Source organism: Charadrius vociferus, unplaced genomic scaffold, assembly GCF_000708025.1.
Source record: "Charadrius vociferus isolate BGI_N301 unplaced genomic scaffold, ASM70802v2 scaffold104, whole genome shotgun sequence".
Lineage (NCBI taxonomy): Eukaryota > Metazoa > Chordata > Aves > Charadriiformes > Charadriidae > Charadrius > Charadrius vociferus.
The window spans coordinates 6,446,838-6,463,855 of NW_009648255.1; the positions used below are offsets into that span (position 1 = coordinate 6,446,838).

General features: G+C 46.2%; 1 protein-coding gene across 3 annotated transcripts in view; it reads right to left on the reverse strand.

Annotated features, from left to right (window-relative positions):
- The window catches only part of PLD1 (phospholipase D1, phosphatidylcholine-specific), a 45,460-nt gene that overhangs the window by 14,349 nt on the left and 14,093 nt on the right, over positions 1 to 17,018 (reverse strand). The window contains exons 9-18 of one of the 3 annotated variants that reach the window (XM_009884443.1): positions 16,385 to 16,534; positions 14,972 to 15,055; positions 13,128 to 13,209; positions 9,610 to 9,720; positions 8,067 to 8,277; positions 7,185 to 7,394; positions 6,105 to 6,218; positions 3,902 to 4,030; positions 3,445 to 3,563; positions 3,178 to 3,291 (exon numbers count right to left, since the gene is read on the reverse strand). In XM_009884443.1, the coding sequence (XP_009882745.1) occupies positions 3,178 to 3,291; positions 3,445 to 3,563; positions 3,902 to 4,030; positions 6,105 to 6,218; positions 7,185 to 7,394; positions 8,067 to 8,277; positions 9,610 to 9,720; positions 13,128 to 13,209; positions 14,972 to 15,055; positions 16,385 to 16,534 (1,324 nt within the window). Of the gene's footprint in view, positions 1 to 3,177; positions 3,292 to 3,444; positions 3,564 to 3,901; positions 4,031 to 6,104; positions 6,219 to 7,184; positions 7,395 to 8,045; positions 8,278 to 9,609; positions 9,721 to 13,127; positions 13,210 to 14,971; positions 15,056 to 16,384; positions 16,535 to 17,018 lie in introns of all 3 variants that reach the window. The other 2 variants (XM_009884445.1, XM_009884444.1) reach the window with 2 other exon arrangements.

Genomic DNA, 17,018 nt, shown 5'->3' on the forward strand with positions numbered 1-17,018 from the left:
CTCTCCCTCAAGCCTCTCGTTAGCAGTGCCGAGTGCTGTGCCGGGCTTGTCATCTCTTTAACTTCTTTAACTGATACAACAGCAATAAATTCGATGTTTGCTGTGGGATAGTGCATAAATCCTGAACAATGCAAGCTCTCACGCAGACTTCAAAGAGATAAGGGCATTAGCCATTGCCAGAGCATTAAATTTTCATTGTATTTACATCAGGAACTGGGTATTGCCTCACCACGTCACGTCCTTCGCAGCGCTGGTTTTGGCTGATAACTGCAAACTCTGGAATAGAAATAGAGAGATGGAAAAAAAAACCCTGGCACTGCCTTTGGCAGACGGCTATTTCACTCTTGCAAAAATCAACGTGCAATCGCATCGCTATTGCGAGCAAAGCCCAAAAGTTCAAATGAAAGAGGATGAGAGACCATGTCCGACCAACCCATGGAGCCGACAGGGTCCTTTCCTCCTTTCCCAGCCCGTACCTCCACATCGGTTCCCATGCACGCCACATTCATCTGCCCTGCTCTGGGGAAAGCCCCTGTCAGTGCCATTCCTGCTATCCCCACCCTCCCGAAAATGCTTTCCTGCTCCTCTCCTCTGAGAAAGGAGAGCAAAACCAGATGGTACAACGAGGTCCAAATCTGCTGCTGACAGGTCAGGGGCTCGGGCTTGCAGCAACGTTGCAATCCCCACAGATCCTTTGTGTTTTCCCTTCCTCTGATCTGCCCACAATTGAAGACAGATTTGCAAACTAGCTCAGAAACAAGAAAACCGGCAGCCAGACTTTCTTCAGTCACCCCAGAGCCAGTGACAGCCACTGCACGCTGGATTTTTACCTCGAGGCAGTAACTTCTGCCTAAAAAGTCCCTACAAAGCACCAAAACGAGGATAACGCGGGTTTGGCTGGTGGCCAGCCAAAGGATTCAATATCAAGAAGAAGAACGATATTGCTCTAGTCGCTCTGGACAAAAAAGTCGGTGAAAGATTTTGGGGTATCTGCTCATTTCTGCAGTGGACGGTAGTACTGAAAAGAGACGCGAGCACCTGCAGCCCTCTGGTCTGAAACTAAGATGTCAGACAGGCAGGAGGTCGATATTCCCGTGGCTGCAGGAAAGGAGGAGCCACGCAGGGATTCCTGCTCCTGCAGGAGCCAAATGTGAAACCTTCACCAGGAGAAGAGCCCAAGCCGCTCCCTGACCCACAGCAGGGACTTCAGGGATGCTCAGGGCACTTGTGTCACACGGGGATCGATGGAAACCAGGCCAGTGTGAGCATTATGGGGGAGACAGCCAAAATCACAGTGCGTGCATGCAAAACCATGCCTCGGAGCTTGAGGAGATCATCTGGAGATCATCACCCAGCTGCAAGCAGCCTGGGGCCAAGGGATCTGCACCCAGGCAGGGTGCACCAGCCTGGGCAGAGGAGACACTCTCACGGCTTCTACCGAGCTTGGTGCTGCAAACCCTCTTGCCCCACAGTCTTCCTCACCCCGGGAAGGCTGGTAGATTGCAGCGAATGGTTTTTCAGCCTAACACCATAGTGTTTTATTTATGTCGCTTTATGCAGGGTTGGACTCCCCCGACAGGTCTCTAAAAGCTGCAATCTGACATAAATTAGAAATGAGCGAGGTGGTTCCAAATGAATAATTTACAAGACAAACCCGCTCTCTTTCCAACCGTTTCTGCCATCGCCGAGAACAACCCTTTGTATCCTGGAACACATCAGTTATTTGCCATGCCCCAACGATGTTGTGATGGGGTTAGTTTTTAAGAGCTCACCCATCACACAGCACTGCTGTACGCAGCATTCAGCAGTCAGCGTTTGAGCTCCATCCTCCTCTCCCACGGCCCGATGCCCTGAGCCAGCAGGTCTGCGGTACGGACTGAAGGAAAGTCGGACCTAGACCGTGCTCAGTTTCTCCTTTGGGAACTGCTTCCAGTTCTGTAATCAGTAGAACTTAACTTTTTTTTTTTTTTTTTTTTGCTACAGCAAGCCTCACAATTTAGAAGTTGAGGCTTATCCTGTGGTTAGAGCGCGCTCAGGGGACACAAACCCTCTCACTTCCATGAGAACAGAACTTCCCAAACATCTGGTGTCACAGACAGAGCCAGGCAGGCATTTGCAGCCACGGGGAAGCACGATGATGCCCGAAAGCAAGGCTATTTCTCAACAAGCTGTGAGTATTGTTTTGGAGGCTGATGTAAAATGCCCGAGATCCATGACACAAGATCGCCGTGCTGGCCATCCCTCACACCACGCGGGGAGGAGCAGACAATGCCCTGGCAACCCACAAACCCAGAAAAATGCATCTTGTTACACTAAGCTTCCCCAAGCGTTGCTGTCATCTGGGTGGACCACTCCTTACGAAGAGCAAAGGCATGCATTTTTCCTGGTTTTGGTCTAATTGCTCTTATTTCATACATCTTTCATCCACAGAGACACACAATAGTTTTGCTGCTTCAGCATAACTATTTTGACTTATTAATTCTTCAACAAGTCCACGTTTCTGCTGGGTAACAGTAATAGTCAATATATGCACTCAACATAGCTAACTGGGTTCTTAAATATAGGTATCTTGGCAATTATGACTGTGAGGATGATTGTCACAAACGAGACTGTGGGCTGACTGTGCAGAACTGCAGAGGACCCACAGGGCTGAGTGGCTGCATAACAAAATGCAGATGAAGTTCAACGCAGAAAGCAACAGCCCCGAGACTCCGCTTAACGCTGGGTTCTAGCTGACCACTACCTGTCTGAGCGAGGCGTCAGGAGCCTGGTAGACTGCTCTAAAGATCTGAGATAAATACTCAGTGGGCAACCTCAACCCATCAGGCCCTTCCCAAAACTCAAACCACAAACGTTAGAAGCGCAGTAGAAAACAAACAGAAAAATTACACAGCTCTACAAAGTCATGGTGTTCCCACAACTTGAGTACTGCACACAGCTTAGTCCCCTTACCTCAAAGACGGAGGTATAAATTAATGCATCTCTACTGAAAGAACTGCATTATTTTATGGCAATTGAGGACCTTACCACCTATGCTGTGAGTTAAATTAAATAACAGTTCTTAATTTTATATTTTCAAGTTCTGCAGAAGGTCTGTCAGGCATCAACACTTCCTGCTGGGAAGATGCAAAACAAGTTCTCCTGCCAGTGTGTGAGCAGGAGACCATCAGCACCCACCTGGACCGTGGCATGAACAGCCTCGGGCACCTGATACTTCAACTCGTTAGCAGTTTGCTGAGACTTCGGCAACAGGAACGGGTAGGACAGGGATCGGTATTTGGGCTTCATAATCTGCCCAGGGAGAAAAAAGAAACAAAAAAACTTTGAAGAGATTGCAAGATAGCAGAATAACATAAAAATAAAATGCATGCCTACAGAGGGCACGTGGATGAGGCAGGGGCTGTATTTATTTCCATGCCCCCAGCATAGATGCCCATGCCCCACCTTGGTGAAGTTCCAGCGCTGGATGAAGTGACGGGCAACATCACGCGCCGCTTTGCCATGTACCACGGAGGAGATGTCGTGCCAGGGCATCCTCGGGGTGGTGTATCTGTCAATGAAGTCTACGGGACAGGAAAGCACGTTTGGACCTCAGACAAAGGACGTGAACGTGGAGAAGCACAGTGCCCCCCTCCTCAAACTGAAGTTCCTGGGACATGGCACCAAGGGCTGGGCAGATGAATTACCATGCCTTCACCTGCGGTCCAAGTCCATGGACCATAACCACATAATTGGCCCTACAACCTCTCAAAGGGAGTTTTGCTGCTTCTTCCTAGCAGCCAAACCAAAATAGCCTCATTAGCTCTGGCTCAGAAGCAGGAAAAAATATGGCTTGAGACTGAAAAGATGCGGAAGAGGGTTTGGGGGAATGTAATGACTCCCAGGGTGCAAAGGCACTTACCAGCAAAAGGTTTGTCAAGTTGAACCCAGTCTTTAAAGACAAAGTTACAATAGTCTTTTCCGTGCCAGAACCTGGTTTCCCCAAGCAGCTCACCAACACCCGTCTTCAAGCTGCGGATGGATCCTTTATCTGTCACAGGCGAACAAGATAACAAAAACACACGCTCCAAAGTCACAGCTGTCCATCGCACACCGCTGGCGAGAGACTCGCTGCCACAGAAAAGCACTGGTGGGACTTGCTCGTCCTGGTTGGCTGAAGCTGTTTTCTCCCTAGTCTGCCTGTTCCTTTCAAAGGATGCATATTAGTATTTTTTCTTCCCTATTTTAATATTTGTTATACAATCAGGACAGGTTATATATAGGAGTCTGTTATGGAAACAAAAAGCAGATGATGAACTCTCTACATCAGACTAAAAACCCACGCTATAATCATTTGTCTTTCCACAGTCCTATGACACCTAAATATTACTGTGGGGCAGTCCACTCCCAGCTGGGACTGCCCTTAGTGGATATATGTACAGGAACATCACATATATCATCTACTTAATATATTTTACAATACTGATGAACTAATTCCAACTTCTCTGCTAGAGGGTTTATTATTTTGCTGCTACAGCTGGGTGTATCCCCTCTAGTCTTTATTAGTTAGAATGAGATGATGCAAAAGCTCATGTTCCCTCAGTAAGTATTGCGGGATTTGTTTGATTTTGTTTTTCCAAAAACCAATATAATCTTTTGATACAATTTTACATGTTGAACATATGGATCCCGAATTCCAAACTGATGGTGATTAAAAATAGCTTAAAATACCGTAGACAGGGATTGTCCCTCCTAACAGGATCACTGTTCTAGAACACTTATTTTAGGTCCAGCATGAACTCTTTTTCCTCTCTCCTAAGAAAACCAACAATGTTGGCCGAGACCATAAACATTTAACAAGCATTACTTCCTGACCCTGAGAGCAGCCTTCATCCACTGTACCAAATATTATTGCGATAATTGCACAGTAACATGCCAAGAGCAGAAGCCTTCTCCTAACCCAACTCCATCACCAGGTAACCATGAAAACCCCTTAGCACAAAAAAAACCCACCCCCTTTCAACGGTCAACAAAATACACATCAGCAGCAGCGCAACAAGACCAGTTGGCACGAAGCAAGCCCTGCCAGTGCTGCTGCAACCCCACCGAGCCGAGCAGAGCCAAGCCATGCCAAAAATGCCATGCAGCAGGTATGCACCACGGCTGCCGTGGGAAGCTGGAGCTTCTAGTGAGAGTCCAGGTGGAGCTGGGGAATCACTGACTCTGCGGGCTGGAATGGGAATGGGTGGGACATGATGTGCGGCCGAAACATGCTCCATGTACTGAGCTTCGATGGCTGTACACCGACTCATGAATGAGCATGAGGTGACCACAGGGAAGACCGCACTTCATCTCCATGAAGCATATACATCTCTTCCTTGTTACCTGCCACTACCTTCTAACCAATATTTTGTAATTGGCAATTAACACCTTAGAGGAAGGCATTAGCAAGCGGAAGATGTTGAAGAACTGCTCCTCACCCCAAACCAGGACTCAAAGGCATCTTGATGAGGTACCATATTTAAACAGGTCCTTTCACCATGCGTCCAGAGCTCAGAAGAGCTCAGTGCTCTACAACCACCCAACTCCTTTCTCAATCAGGTATGCTTTCACTGATTTCAATAAGGGGCAAAAGGAGAGGCCCCCCAAGACTTCATCCAAACACAGGTCTGGCAGCAGCCGCTTTGCTGCTTCCTCTCTCCGTTTGCATTTGTCTTCTGCCATTAGGCTTATTTTAAAATATCCAGTGCAGAAGTTCCCCATTCCAGTAACAAGTCCCTCCCTTCACAGGAAGAGAACTGCTGAAATAATTATATATCAGAAACAGAGCTTTTTCCTCAACTGTTCCCCGATGTCATTATTGAAAATTTCTTTGGGTTTTTTTGTTTCAGTTTTTGTTGAGTGTTTGGTTTTTTTAAGTTTTTATTTATTTATGCTGCATTTTTTTAAGCTTCTGGAGAAGGCCCTTCTGCTAGGATGCCCTCAGAGGGGTACTAAGGATGCTAGGAGAACAAGCAGCGAAGGCTGATCCTGGCACCCAACCTAACTCTCACCATCGTTACAATGCAAAAAACATCGGCAGCTAAAGCCTGAAGGGGTCTGCACCTCTGCCTTCCTCCACTTACCCTCCTGAGGCTCAGCGAGCCCCTGTTTGGATTCAGTATGGTGATGGAACATTTTCAGATGGGGCTTTAAACTCTGGATTATATTCGGTTGACTTCTAGGGGAGTTACAGTAACCTGCAGAAAGTCAAGATGCTCTATTTATGGCAAAAACTCACGTCCACTTCTGCTACACTGGTGTCCAATCCTGTCTGAAGATACCCTACATGACAGGAGCTCCAAAGAAACATCAGTTCGCTGAAATGGTAAGTGACCACCAGGCAAAGGACCAAATTCAAGACCCAGCTGGTTTTCAAACCAGATATACTGAAGTAGCAAAGCCATAGCTATGTCCTGAGCTGACTGCAGCCAAGGCAAACGATGCTCCAGCAAGGCTTCATCAAGGATGCCGCCAGCCAGAGGCAGGAGTAAGATCTGCAGGGAGCGATGGAAACTCAAGTAAGTTCCCACTGTGAGCAATATACAGCTTCAGGAGCTGAGGACTTCAGGAACAGATTTCAGGAAGGACTCCGCGCTAGAACAAACGTCAAGCAGATCCTTGTGATTTTAGCTTTGAAGCTGTTTTTAATGTGGGGAATTAAAAGCTGCATTGAAATCTTCAACTGTTGAATAGCCTCTCCTCTCTAGTAAGTGGGTAAATTGGAAATATTTCCATTTAAGTGAATTGATTTAAACCTAGGTAATGCTAGCCTATGAGAGGGGATAGTGGCACTCAGGAACTGTTTTGCTTGTTATAATAAATACAAGTTGAAAAATTAAAGATTCAATTCTCCCTTGCAGAACAAAAAATTTCCAGCAGTATAAACATTAAGTATCACGTACACTGTATCATGTCATCTGATAGCTAATGACAATTGCTTATTAACTAAATGCAAATCCACTTAAAACTCTTTTGTATATTTTGCAGTGACACAAATTTACATATTGACTACACGGAGTTATTACTCTGAGAGTTAAGAAATTCATCAACTTTCCTTCCTTACAAAGAACACATTACCCTAGAAATTATGTGAATCTGCATGTACACCCACCCACCCACCTCCACACACACTTATATATGTTTAGTTGAAAAACATTACTTACTTGATTCACTGTCTATGCTGCTGACGCTGTCAGCGTGGTGCATGCTGTGTTTATGGAGATGCTTGTAAATACTGAACCTTGAAAACTTTTTGGGTTTTCCTACTCCTTTCATTTTTGATATGTCTGAGGTGTCATCAGCATTCCTCTGGAACAAGTGGCTTTCTGGGGACAGAGTTTGCGACTGCAGAGGGATACGTTCAGACGACTCCGCTGCAGACTTAAGAGACACAAGACATTGCTGCAGGTGATGTATGGTACAGGTGATCATGCATATCAATGCCCAGAAACGCCATGAGTCAAACTTTGCTCTGTGACAAAGACACACTTTGGTGGGAACCATAAACACTTTTGAGGGAGAGTCTGCACCGAGGAGGCAGTCAACAGAAAAATCCATTAACGCTAGCAGTACGTTCTTCAATCCCGTAAATTTACTCTGGATTATTACTCCCCTTGAAACTCCTATAAATTTAAACCTCTCTACATTTTTTGGGAGATCTCTGGATGCGTACAGATCCAGGCTAGCAGAAATCTCAGCAAGCAAGGCACCTGCTAAGGGCCTGAGTATCCAGAAGTCAAGAGCACTCTGAGTGCCTACGGTGCACTTCTAGTTAAGTTTTGTTAAGAATGTAGCCTCCAATTTGTGACTGCTGGTCCAAGCTCCAGGGGAAACCCAGATGTCTATCTCCATGCCCTAGCAAGGGCTGGTCAGGACCTAGCCCTAAAGAGTCATTTGATGCTCAGATACTGCCTCCATCTCATTACTATTCCTCTTTAAACCTCCTAAACACCACCCTGTGCTTAGAAGTGGACACAGTTTGCTCATCCCCACCGCAGACCTCACGGTCAGATGTTGAAGGTGGCCACCAGCTGGAGCAAGCTCACTTACTGTCAGGTTGGTCGTCGACACCGACTTCACCGCCACCATTCGTTTCACGCTGCCCACGTCGGTCAGGCGATGCTCGTCGTCATCCCACCTGCCATACGCCAAGTCGATGCCACCCACAAATGCCACCGACTGGTCAACTATGACGAGCTTCTCGTGGTGGGCCCAGAGGTACACAGAGGAGGACACGTGGTCCGGGTGTCTCATCACCTGGGGAGAGAAGCAGCACTCAAGCTCTGTGTCATTGCCCAATTTACACCTCCAGCCAGAGCACTGCCCAGCTTTTTTTTTTTTTTGGCTGCTTGGGATGAGGGGGAAACACTGGAGTTTTCAGAAGATGCCTCCACACAAGACTGCTGTAATTACTGAACCTCCCTGAGTTGGGGTCAGCCTTACCGGCAGGCAGGTCTTTCCCCACAACACAGGTATTCCTGAGCAGCAACAGTTAGTGATGTTGGGATAGGTCACACTTACAACAACATAAGAGGACTCTAGTCAAGGAAACTGTTTCAACAAATAAAATCATGCTTTCAGTAGAGCTATAATAGCTCGACTAAAATTTCAAACACAGAGCCCGCTCTAAAAGAAAACAACATATTGGTGATCTGACTCACTTCTTTGGTTGTTGCCACTACATAAGCAAAATGAGAAGTTGGCATGTTTTTTTCCGCATTTAAAATCAGCAAGTTGTTTGACGTTTGTTTATGAGATTCTTTTTGAAATGTGTTTATGGCAAAGTGATTTCTATATCTAAGCATACAGTATATAGTTTTATTTTTTAATTTTAGAGGAGAGCCATTAAACCAGTTTCCTGGGGAAAAGGCTATGGAGTTCCACCTGGCTGCTCCCAAAACCTCTCACACAGCTAGCACATATCTTCCAGTTACACCTTCCAGTCTTGCTGCAAAGATGATGGTGCATGGATGCTTCCCTTCACTGTGATAACTGATCGAGTGACAGTAAATATATTATTCTAGCAGTTTGTTAGTCACCCTCATGAATAACATATATCTTCCTCCTCGTTAAAATATATGTGTCTCTAATTTCAAGAGACTGGATCTAGTCTTATCTACTAGTTTGCATGCCACTACTCATTTTCTGCTTGGTGGCAGAGCAGCAGCGTAACAGCACAGGACAGCGCAATGCTGTTCATTTACTTTCATTTCATGGGAATGCTAAACATCCAGTGTTGACTCTTGTCATCTATATATGAACAGAAATGCTCAAATGAGACAACATTCTCAAATTGTAATTTTCCATTTGATGTAACCCCATTAACTTGTCACATGAAATATGTTTCTTGTGAATTAGATGAATAGTTGCTTTGGCAAGTCTAAACTAAGCAATTTTATGTTCAATTATAACCTAAAGAAATGAAGTTGCCAGATGTGGTAATCACTGTATGGATGATTCTCATATTCCCACAGCAATGGTGGGAATTGCCGTTCTTCCAGTTCACGCCTAACTACACTGAGGGTCGGCACTAGCTACCAAGAACAAATGAATGCAAATGTCCTTCATCGCTGCCCGATGCGCAATTACCTTAATGTTCGGATGAAGGTGCATGAGCGTCCGCTTGCTATATTCACTGTTGATCCCCAGGGCGAGCTCCACCTCTTTGTACAGCATAACAAAAATTCTCACTCCTTGTTGCTGTCAGAAATAAAAGGAAACAGAAGGCATGCAGATGTGTCAATAGGTACAGTCCATTTCCGACGGCAGGTAAAGCTAAGAGGCAGCAAGCACGCTGCGCCTGGAGACAGAAACCCAGGCTGAGGTTACATAGAATCATACAATGGTTTAGGTTGGAAAGGACCTTGAAGATTATTGAGTTCCAACCCCCCTGCCACGGGCACGGACAGCCCCCACCAGCCCAGGTTGCCCAAGGCCACGTCCAGCCTGGCCTTGAACACCTCCAGGGATGGGGCCTCAACAACCTCTCTGGGTAACCTGTGCCAGTGCCTTACCACCCTTAAAGTGAAAAACTTCTTCCTAATGTTTAATCTAAACCTGCCCTCTTCCAGTTTAAAGCCATTCCCTCTCATGCTGTCACTACATGACCTAGTAAAAAGTCCTTCCCCAGCTCTCCTGTAGGCACCCTTTAGGTACTGGAAGGCCGCAATGTTCTTGATGGCACTTTTCCAGATCCACCACCGTGATCTCACAATATGCAAGGACCCGCACTGCTCAGGAAAACTGTTCAACCTCCAGAGAAGGGCTCAGTACCTGGATTTGTGTGTGAAGAGCTGAGCTACGCCAAGGCCCGCCAACAGAGCATTCCCACAGGAGCCCCTTTTAAACACCCTTTCACGTAAAATTTTGCAAATGCAATTCACTCCACTTATAACAACACTGCAAACATCCACTGAAGTTCAGTTTTCTGCTGTTTCATGCTGCCCTGAGGTTTTCCTACAATTAAAAGCTTCTGCAGGACAATACCAGTGTGGTCATATGGACATCCCTCTCTTAAAGGGTATGCAACCAACTCAACATCAGCAAACAAGTTCTTCCTGCTGGTAGAGCTAAACAAGCTCCTGGGCTACAATGAGCAGTGCTAAAAGGATGGTGCTTTTCATGACAAGAATGGTATCTGCAGGAGGGTTTCTAAGGACACTTGCTAAAGCACATTCAAAACCGCCAAGTACTTCCCAAACCTCAGCAGATGACAGACACTGAAACTGCTGCCGTAAATCAGCACAGCTTCAGATCTCGCAGCGGAGCTTAAACTTGGGACCTAAACTTTCCATAGCTTTTTAAGCTTCTATTCCCATAAAGCTGCTACTGATAGTTTGAGCAGTCTCCAAATTGTGGATGATATTCTGCTGCCCACTGCACCCAGAGAAGCCCAAGGCAGTACTATAAGTACATAACGGACAGCCTTGCCCCGGTACTGAGCCACCAGTTTGCCGACCACTCTGCCAAACCAAAGAAATGCCACAAGTGAGACAGCAGACAAGTATTTCCAGGAACTAACCTTAAAACACTCCTCACTCTTACAAGGTATTTATAGCCATAGGAAAATCCATGTCAACATGACAAATGAAGCCAAATCCTTCCATGCAGTGAGCATGCCCCGTGGCCACATTTCATTTGCCAGAAAATAAGACTACTTCCAAATCAACTACAGTCAGATACAAAAAACTATTTTTTTTTTTCCAGGCACACGGAATGGGTAAGGACTGTGACGGTGAGTAGTTTGGAAGGGAAGAGAGTCAAAGACTACTTCAGGACATCCACCTGGACTCCGGCTCTTCTGCCACATCAAGAGTTCAAGAGAATTCCCTGGCTGTGCTTCCCTTCCTGACTCACCCCTCACGTGGGGCAAACTACTGTTTCCACACCGGTGTTATCATGGGTTGGGTGAACAACTGACGTACAGTCCACATCCATAAACACCTCACGCTCAGCTCCTGCGTCTGGCTCTCTTGGCTCCATGAAACATGTTCTCTGTAGTCTGGATACAGACGTGTTATTGGAAAGCACAGTACAACCAGCAACTAAACAAACTGTTTTCTGAGATGAAAACGCTTAAAGAAAAGAGAAACAGAGCTAGTAGTTACAGCTCGTATCTCAAAGCGCTGCACGAGAAAAGAGAGCACGCAACAGCACAGCATCCTGACCAGGAGTGCCAGGAAAGGCACCAGGTCAACAGCAGGTCTGAGCTTTTTCTGTTCAGAAGGAACAGCAGAGAAGGAAAAATTAAAACAGAGGGGGGGGAAAAAGCCTTATCAAGTTTATACAAGCATTTGCTTACTGACCATGAGCATTTATTAACTCAGATAACACAGCAATGCAAATAGGAGTCCAAGTCCCTGAGTCATGTTTGTCACCTCCCTGTAAACCTGTTGAGCACCGCAGCCCAGCTCTGGGGAATGTGATGCCACTTGTGGTTCTACACTTTCTTTTTTGTTGTTTTCTTCACACTTCGCTGAAGCCCTTTCCCCACATCCCTTCTCCACAGCAATGCACCAAGACCCTCATAACCAGAGTCACCACCTGAGAAGGAACGTGCAGGGAGGGCACAGCTGATCTTCCTCCTCTTAGTGGCCACAGAGCCATGAGAATATAGAAAGGGGTGGAGAGGAACAAAGAAAACCAGGAGACACACAGGTAGTAAGAGCCAGTTACCAAAAAAATAAGGTCTTTTCTAATCATATAAGTTACCCTTGGAAATAAACATAATAATAAACCACAAAAACATTTCTGGCTTTGGCCTTTCTTATGCTCCACTAAAATTTGTTATTACCAATGGTAGCAGCTGTGAAAGAGCTATGGCAAAAAGAGCTTTGGACATCTTGGTCTGGGCAGGACAAAGGCAAGAAGGGCTCCAGCAGGACTAACGTGGCTGGGGGGACACTCGGATGATATTCAATGTCAACAGGCACTTCCTTACTACAGCAAGGAACGATGGGTGAACAGCAAGAACATCAGTTCCTTGGAGTTCAGTTGCAGCAAGGACCTATGCAACGTATCAAGTATGGAAAGCCAGATGAGAAGGCTATGGTGAGTTAGCAGGAACCTCTGGATGATACCGAGTGACTTTTTGCTAATGGCATTCTGATCTTCTTGGCAGCCTGAGGGGACCTTTCACAGCTTCAGCTCGGAAAGCTGCAGCACAGGGACACAATACGTGGTAATGACAGACAGGATCTGCAGAACACAATAATGTACAAACCACCTACCAAGGGCCACCAGAAAGTGCTTAGTCTTTCCCGTACCTCTAAATTACATAGGCCACAAGGAGACCACCGGACAGCAACAGCTCTTTGACCCCACCGGGAGCTGGGACAGTCGTAATGCAAGGCTAAAGTGACCCACATCTGAGGACTCCGAGGGGAAACTGGAGGATCTACCCTTCTGCCTCCGAGCTCTTCCAAACACAAACGGGGAGGGGGGGGGGGCAAATCAAAGCACACAGTTTTCTAAGGCCACCCAAAATGAGGCTTGGCCAGCTTTAACTCTCATCCCTACCAAAACCAACGGTGTAAACGCTCCAGTCCCAGTGTGACCCTGGAACCAGGTTCTCTGCAGGGTGAAGGTTGCAGCTGGAGCTCACTTACCGCTTTCCGCTTGAGGATGCAGTCCAGCCGCCAGCGATTCCCTTCCACAACGGGGCGTTTCATGAAGATTTCAGGGCTCAGCCTAAGAATATAAAGGGGTGGAAAAAACACAGCGTATGTAGTCTGCAAACAAAGCATTGGCCTAAATAATCAACTCGGGAAGCAATGAAATCAAAGTTTTTATAAAGTGGATGTGAAGGCTCACATCCCAGAGCGATGCGTTCTCCAACGTCATGCTCTTTTGTTTTTTTAATAACAGAGCTTTACAGAGGGCAGGGGATGTGTCCCGCACATTCATCTCTGTATTCAACAACCCACGAGACCAAGTTGAACAGTGATGTATAAATGGGGAAACTTGGACTCTATCTATGAAAGAAAGATGCAACAAAAGAACATCCCAAAGTAGATTTGAAAGAAATGTGAAGACATAAAAATAAATAAGAGTGGGATTTCAGTTCTCCTGGCACTTAGGCTATCTGAGTAGCATAGATTTGCGCTGAATTTTCCTTGCTGCCTAAAGACAAAGCAATATGATCTCTCACCAGGATATTTTATTGATTCATAGCTTTAAGCATTACAAGGAATAATTAAGCAGTCTCATCTAACTCCTGCAAAGGAGGGTGACAGAATTTTATTCCTTTTTTTTTTTTTGTACTGGGCATGGCAACTTGTGCTTGATTGAAGCATATTGCTACATCGTAAAAACATGCTTCTGACAACAGCATTTTCATTTGAAACTTGGCGTTTAAGGTAAATTTTGCAATTCCAAGATACATTAACAATTGTCTGAATATAATATTAAGAGACAACAGGGCTGAAATGCGATGCTCTTGCATTGCTACCTGATGTTGCACGTGGGGATCCAGGAGGACTGGGTTTACCTGTGGTCATGTTAGGAAACAGGTTTACCCCAGTAAATGTTAACATTGTGTTTAGTTTTCTCATAATTGCCACCTAAGAACTAATCCTCCCCGTTCCTATGGGCAGTGAATTAGTAGCAAGAGGTTCCTTTTACAGATGGAGAAAGAGGAGCACAGAAACATGCCCAAGGTTAAAGAGGACACCTCAGCCGCGTCTTGGGAGCCTGCCCTACCATCCCATCCCCAAAGTCCACACTGGCTCAGCCAGATTAACCTCCACAAAGGCAAGACATGGGCAACCGCAACCGGCATCCAGCCAAGAAACTCTGCCCCGAGTCTGTGTGAACACCCTTCTTCTGCCTCAAACAGGAACCAGAGCGGTGCGTGAACATACTGAATTACTATTTAAGAAGTGGGCAGAGCCAGGTCCTTCGGCAGCCACACAGTTCAAGGAAGGGATGACAAAACTCCCCTTCCATTGTCTGGCCCATTTAAGAGCAGAGCAAAACCACCACCACCCCCCCAAGACGTTCTCATCATTGGCATGAGGCTTCCCAAAACACTGAGAAGGAGGTGAAAGGAGGGTCCCATGGAGGATCACATGGGAAGAGCACTGTCGGAGGGGTTTGAGTGTCCGCATTCCCTTACACACTGAGAAACACTCTTGTCCCTTGGCTTTGCAGTGATTTACACTCCTGATGAGCACCTCAAGCCATAACATTTGCAATTCAGGTGGTGCCCTCACGCAATTTCAGGCCTTTCCTTGGAAGGAGACAACCAGGCTGTTGATTTCAAGCATGCGCTTTTGCTGCCAACCCTCCTGAAAAGGCCTTTGAATACAACACAAGGAGATGTTTGGGTGTGCTGCCAAACCATCTGGCCACGCGGCTAGTTGCCATACTGTAGGGCCTCCAAACAGTGCCGCATTGTCGGGAATGTCCCAAGAGAGACGGCTGGTCAACATCCAAACATGGAAGTACTAACCACCAATCTGTGATGAAAATTTCTTCCTTAGCAGCTTCCATGGCATTTGCGACATCTTCAAAGTACGACTTAGCATTTACATACCTGTAAAAGCAAACACAGCACAAAGATCTCGGTTTCCTCCACCTTCATTAAACAAAGTCCACAGCCGAAAACTGACAGGGTTCTGTGTTAATGCCATTTACATTCTTTTCTCAAAAGCAAACACAAACCTATTTTCAAGAATTAGGACAACACGTAGGGAGAATGTCACGCTGCTATTAGTAGCTTAATGAAACAGCACAATAAGAGATTATTAAGTGCCACTTAGTACTTCTGCCAACCATACACAATATTCCTGGGCTTTGCTTGATGTGCGAGCTAGTTTTGGCTCTCAGGAAAGGATGGCGGAGTGGTGTTTGCTTTGACTTATGGAAACTATTTGGGCAGCGGCTGCTGCAAGGCAGAAGCTGTAGTGAGAGCACTGCAAGGGTTTGCTTCCAGCTCGAGTCAATTTTTTGAGGTGCTTCTGAGAATGGCTTAGTGCAATCAGGTTATAGTTATGGACAGGAGGATTTCTTGTGGGACTGTTGTGTGCACAAGGCCCAGTCACCCTTAGACTATACCCAAATTTGCATTTGCCGATTCTCTTTCATTGCAAAGCCGATCTGCAAGGCCTGAATCTGATGCTGCTCTTCAACCAGATGAGTGACATTTGCATCTCAACATGTCCATGGTGCCTGGAAGGGCAATGCTGCCTTACAGAATAAGAATCAGCCTTGGAAATGTGGTGAGCAGGACACATCTCGCATTTCAGAACATGAAGGACATGACCACACCATCGGTGGGTCACAGACGAGCATGGGCAGGACAGGCTGCAGCAGCGCTGCTTTGGGAGACAGCTATGGAGAAGAGAGCAGCCAAAGAGGCAGATGTTTTCAATAGCACCTGTGTTACCGTGGGCTTACAAGCTGGAGCCCAAAGGCCTAAACCCTTAGGAAACAGCGTTTCCAGAATCAGAAACTGGGAAAAAATTGAATTCAGGAATATCTTGACGAAAGAGCAGTTCTGGTTTTAACTCGTAAGCATCCTGCCAATTACACGTGCATCAAAACACCCTTTTTATCACCACAATAATAAATACCCAACGTGTTCAAATTCAGATGAAACTCAATGTTTCAAAACACCATTAGCTGTGATGCAAAGCCCTAACAGCATCAAAGCACCCCTGTCACCAGTACTGTTACTCTCTTTCCGGTGAAGAAAGCCTCATTTTTTCCAACTTCTCTAATTATCATCAGTCCCTACAGCTACCGAACGCCACCAGCTCTATCCCCCAGACCCGGGGCTATTGCAGGCAGGCATGTGCTGCTCCTGCTGTGGGTAACCCAAGGCCCATGGGCGATATGGTCACAGCCTCGCCGCGGTCCTCACCACTTGGCCAGCGTGTTCTCCTGCACGGCTGCATATGAGCCGAAGCGATGCTCCGTGAGGAAGTCCTTGCCGTGTTTCCGAATGAACTCGTCTATGCCCTGCCTCCACCACTGGGCATGTCTGTAGCTGTTACACTTCAAAATCAGCGACCTGTAAAACAGACAGTGTGTGGGGCAGGACGCTGAAGCCACGTACACTTAATTGGGCTGCTCCTCGCTGTCTACACATGTTGATAAATGCACCTATTTTATTTAAGCACGAAGTAAGGAACAGCAAGGGTCTTTGCTGTTTTGTTTGCAGAAGAATAAATCAGCACTGAACTGATCTGAGTGACTATCACAGTATTGCTCTGCCAAGCATGAAAAAATATCCCAGATTTAAATGAACAGCACCAGCTCAACTTGGAAGAGAGCTGTACCCAGATAATTCTCTATTTTTTTTTAAAATGAATTTATACTACTATAAAAATATTAAATGCCTCTTTATCCCACCTAGCATGTCTTTTGGGTAATACTCTGGTCGGGATGCAGAGGAACGTGTCCCTGCTTGCAGCACAGAGGATGAGAGCGCCTACAAAATTACCGTAAGCAACTGCTGCAAAAACAGACCGTGCGACTGGACCGTGCACCGTGCC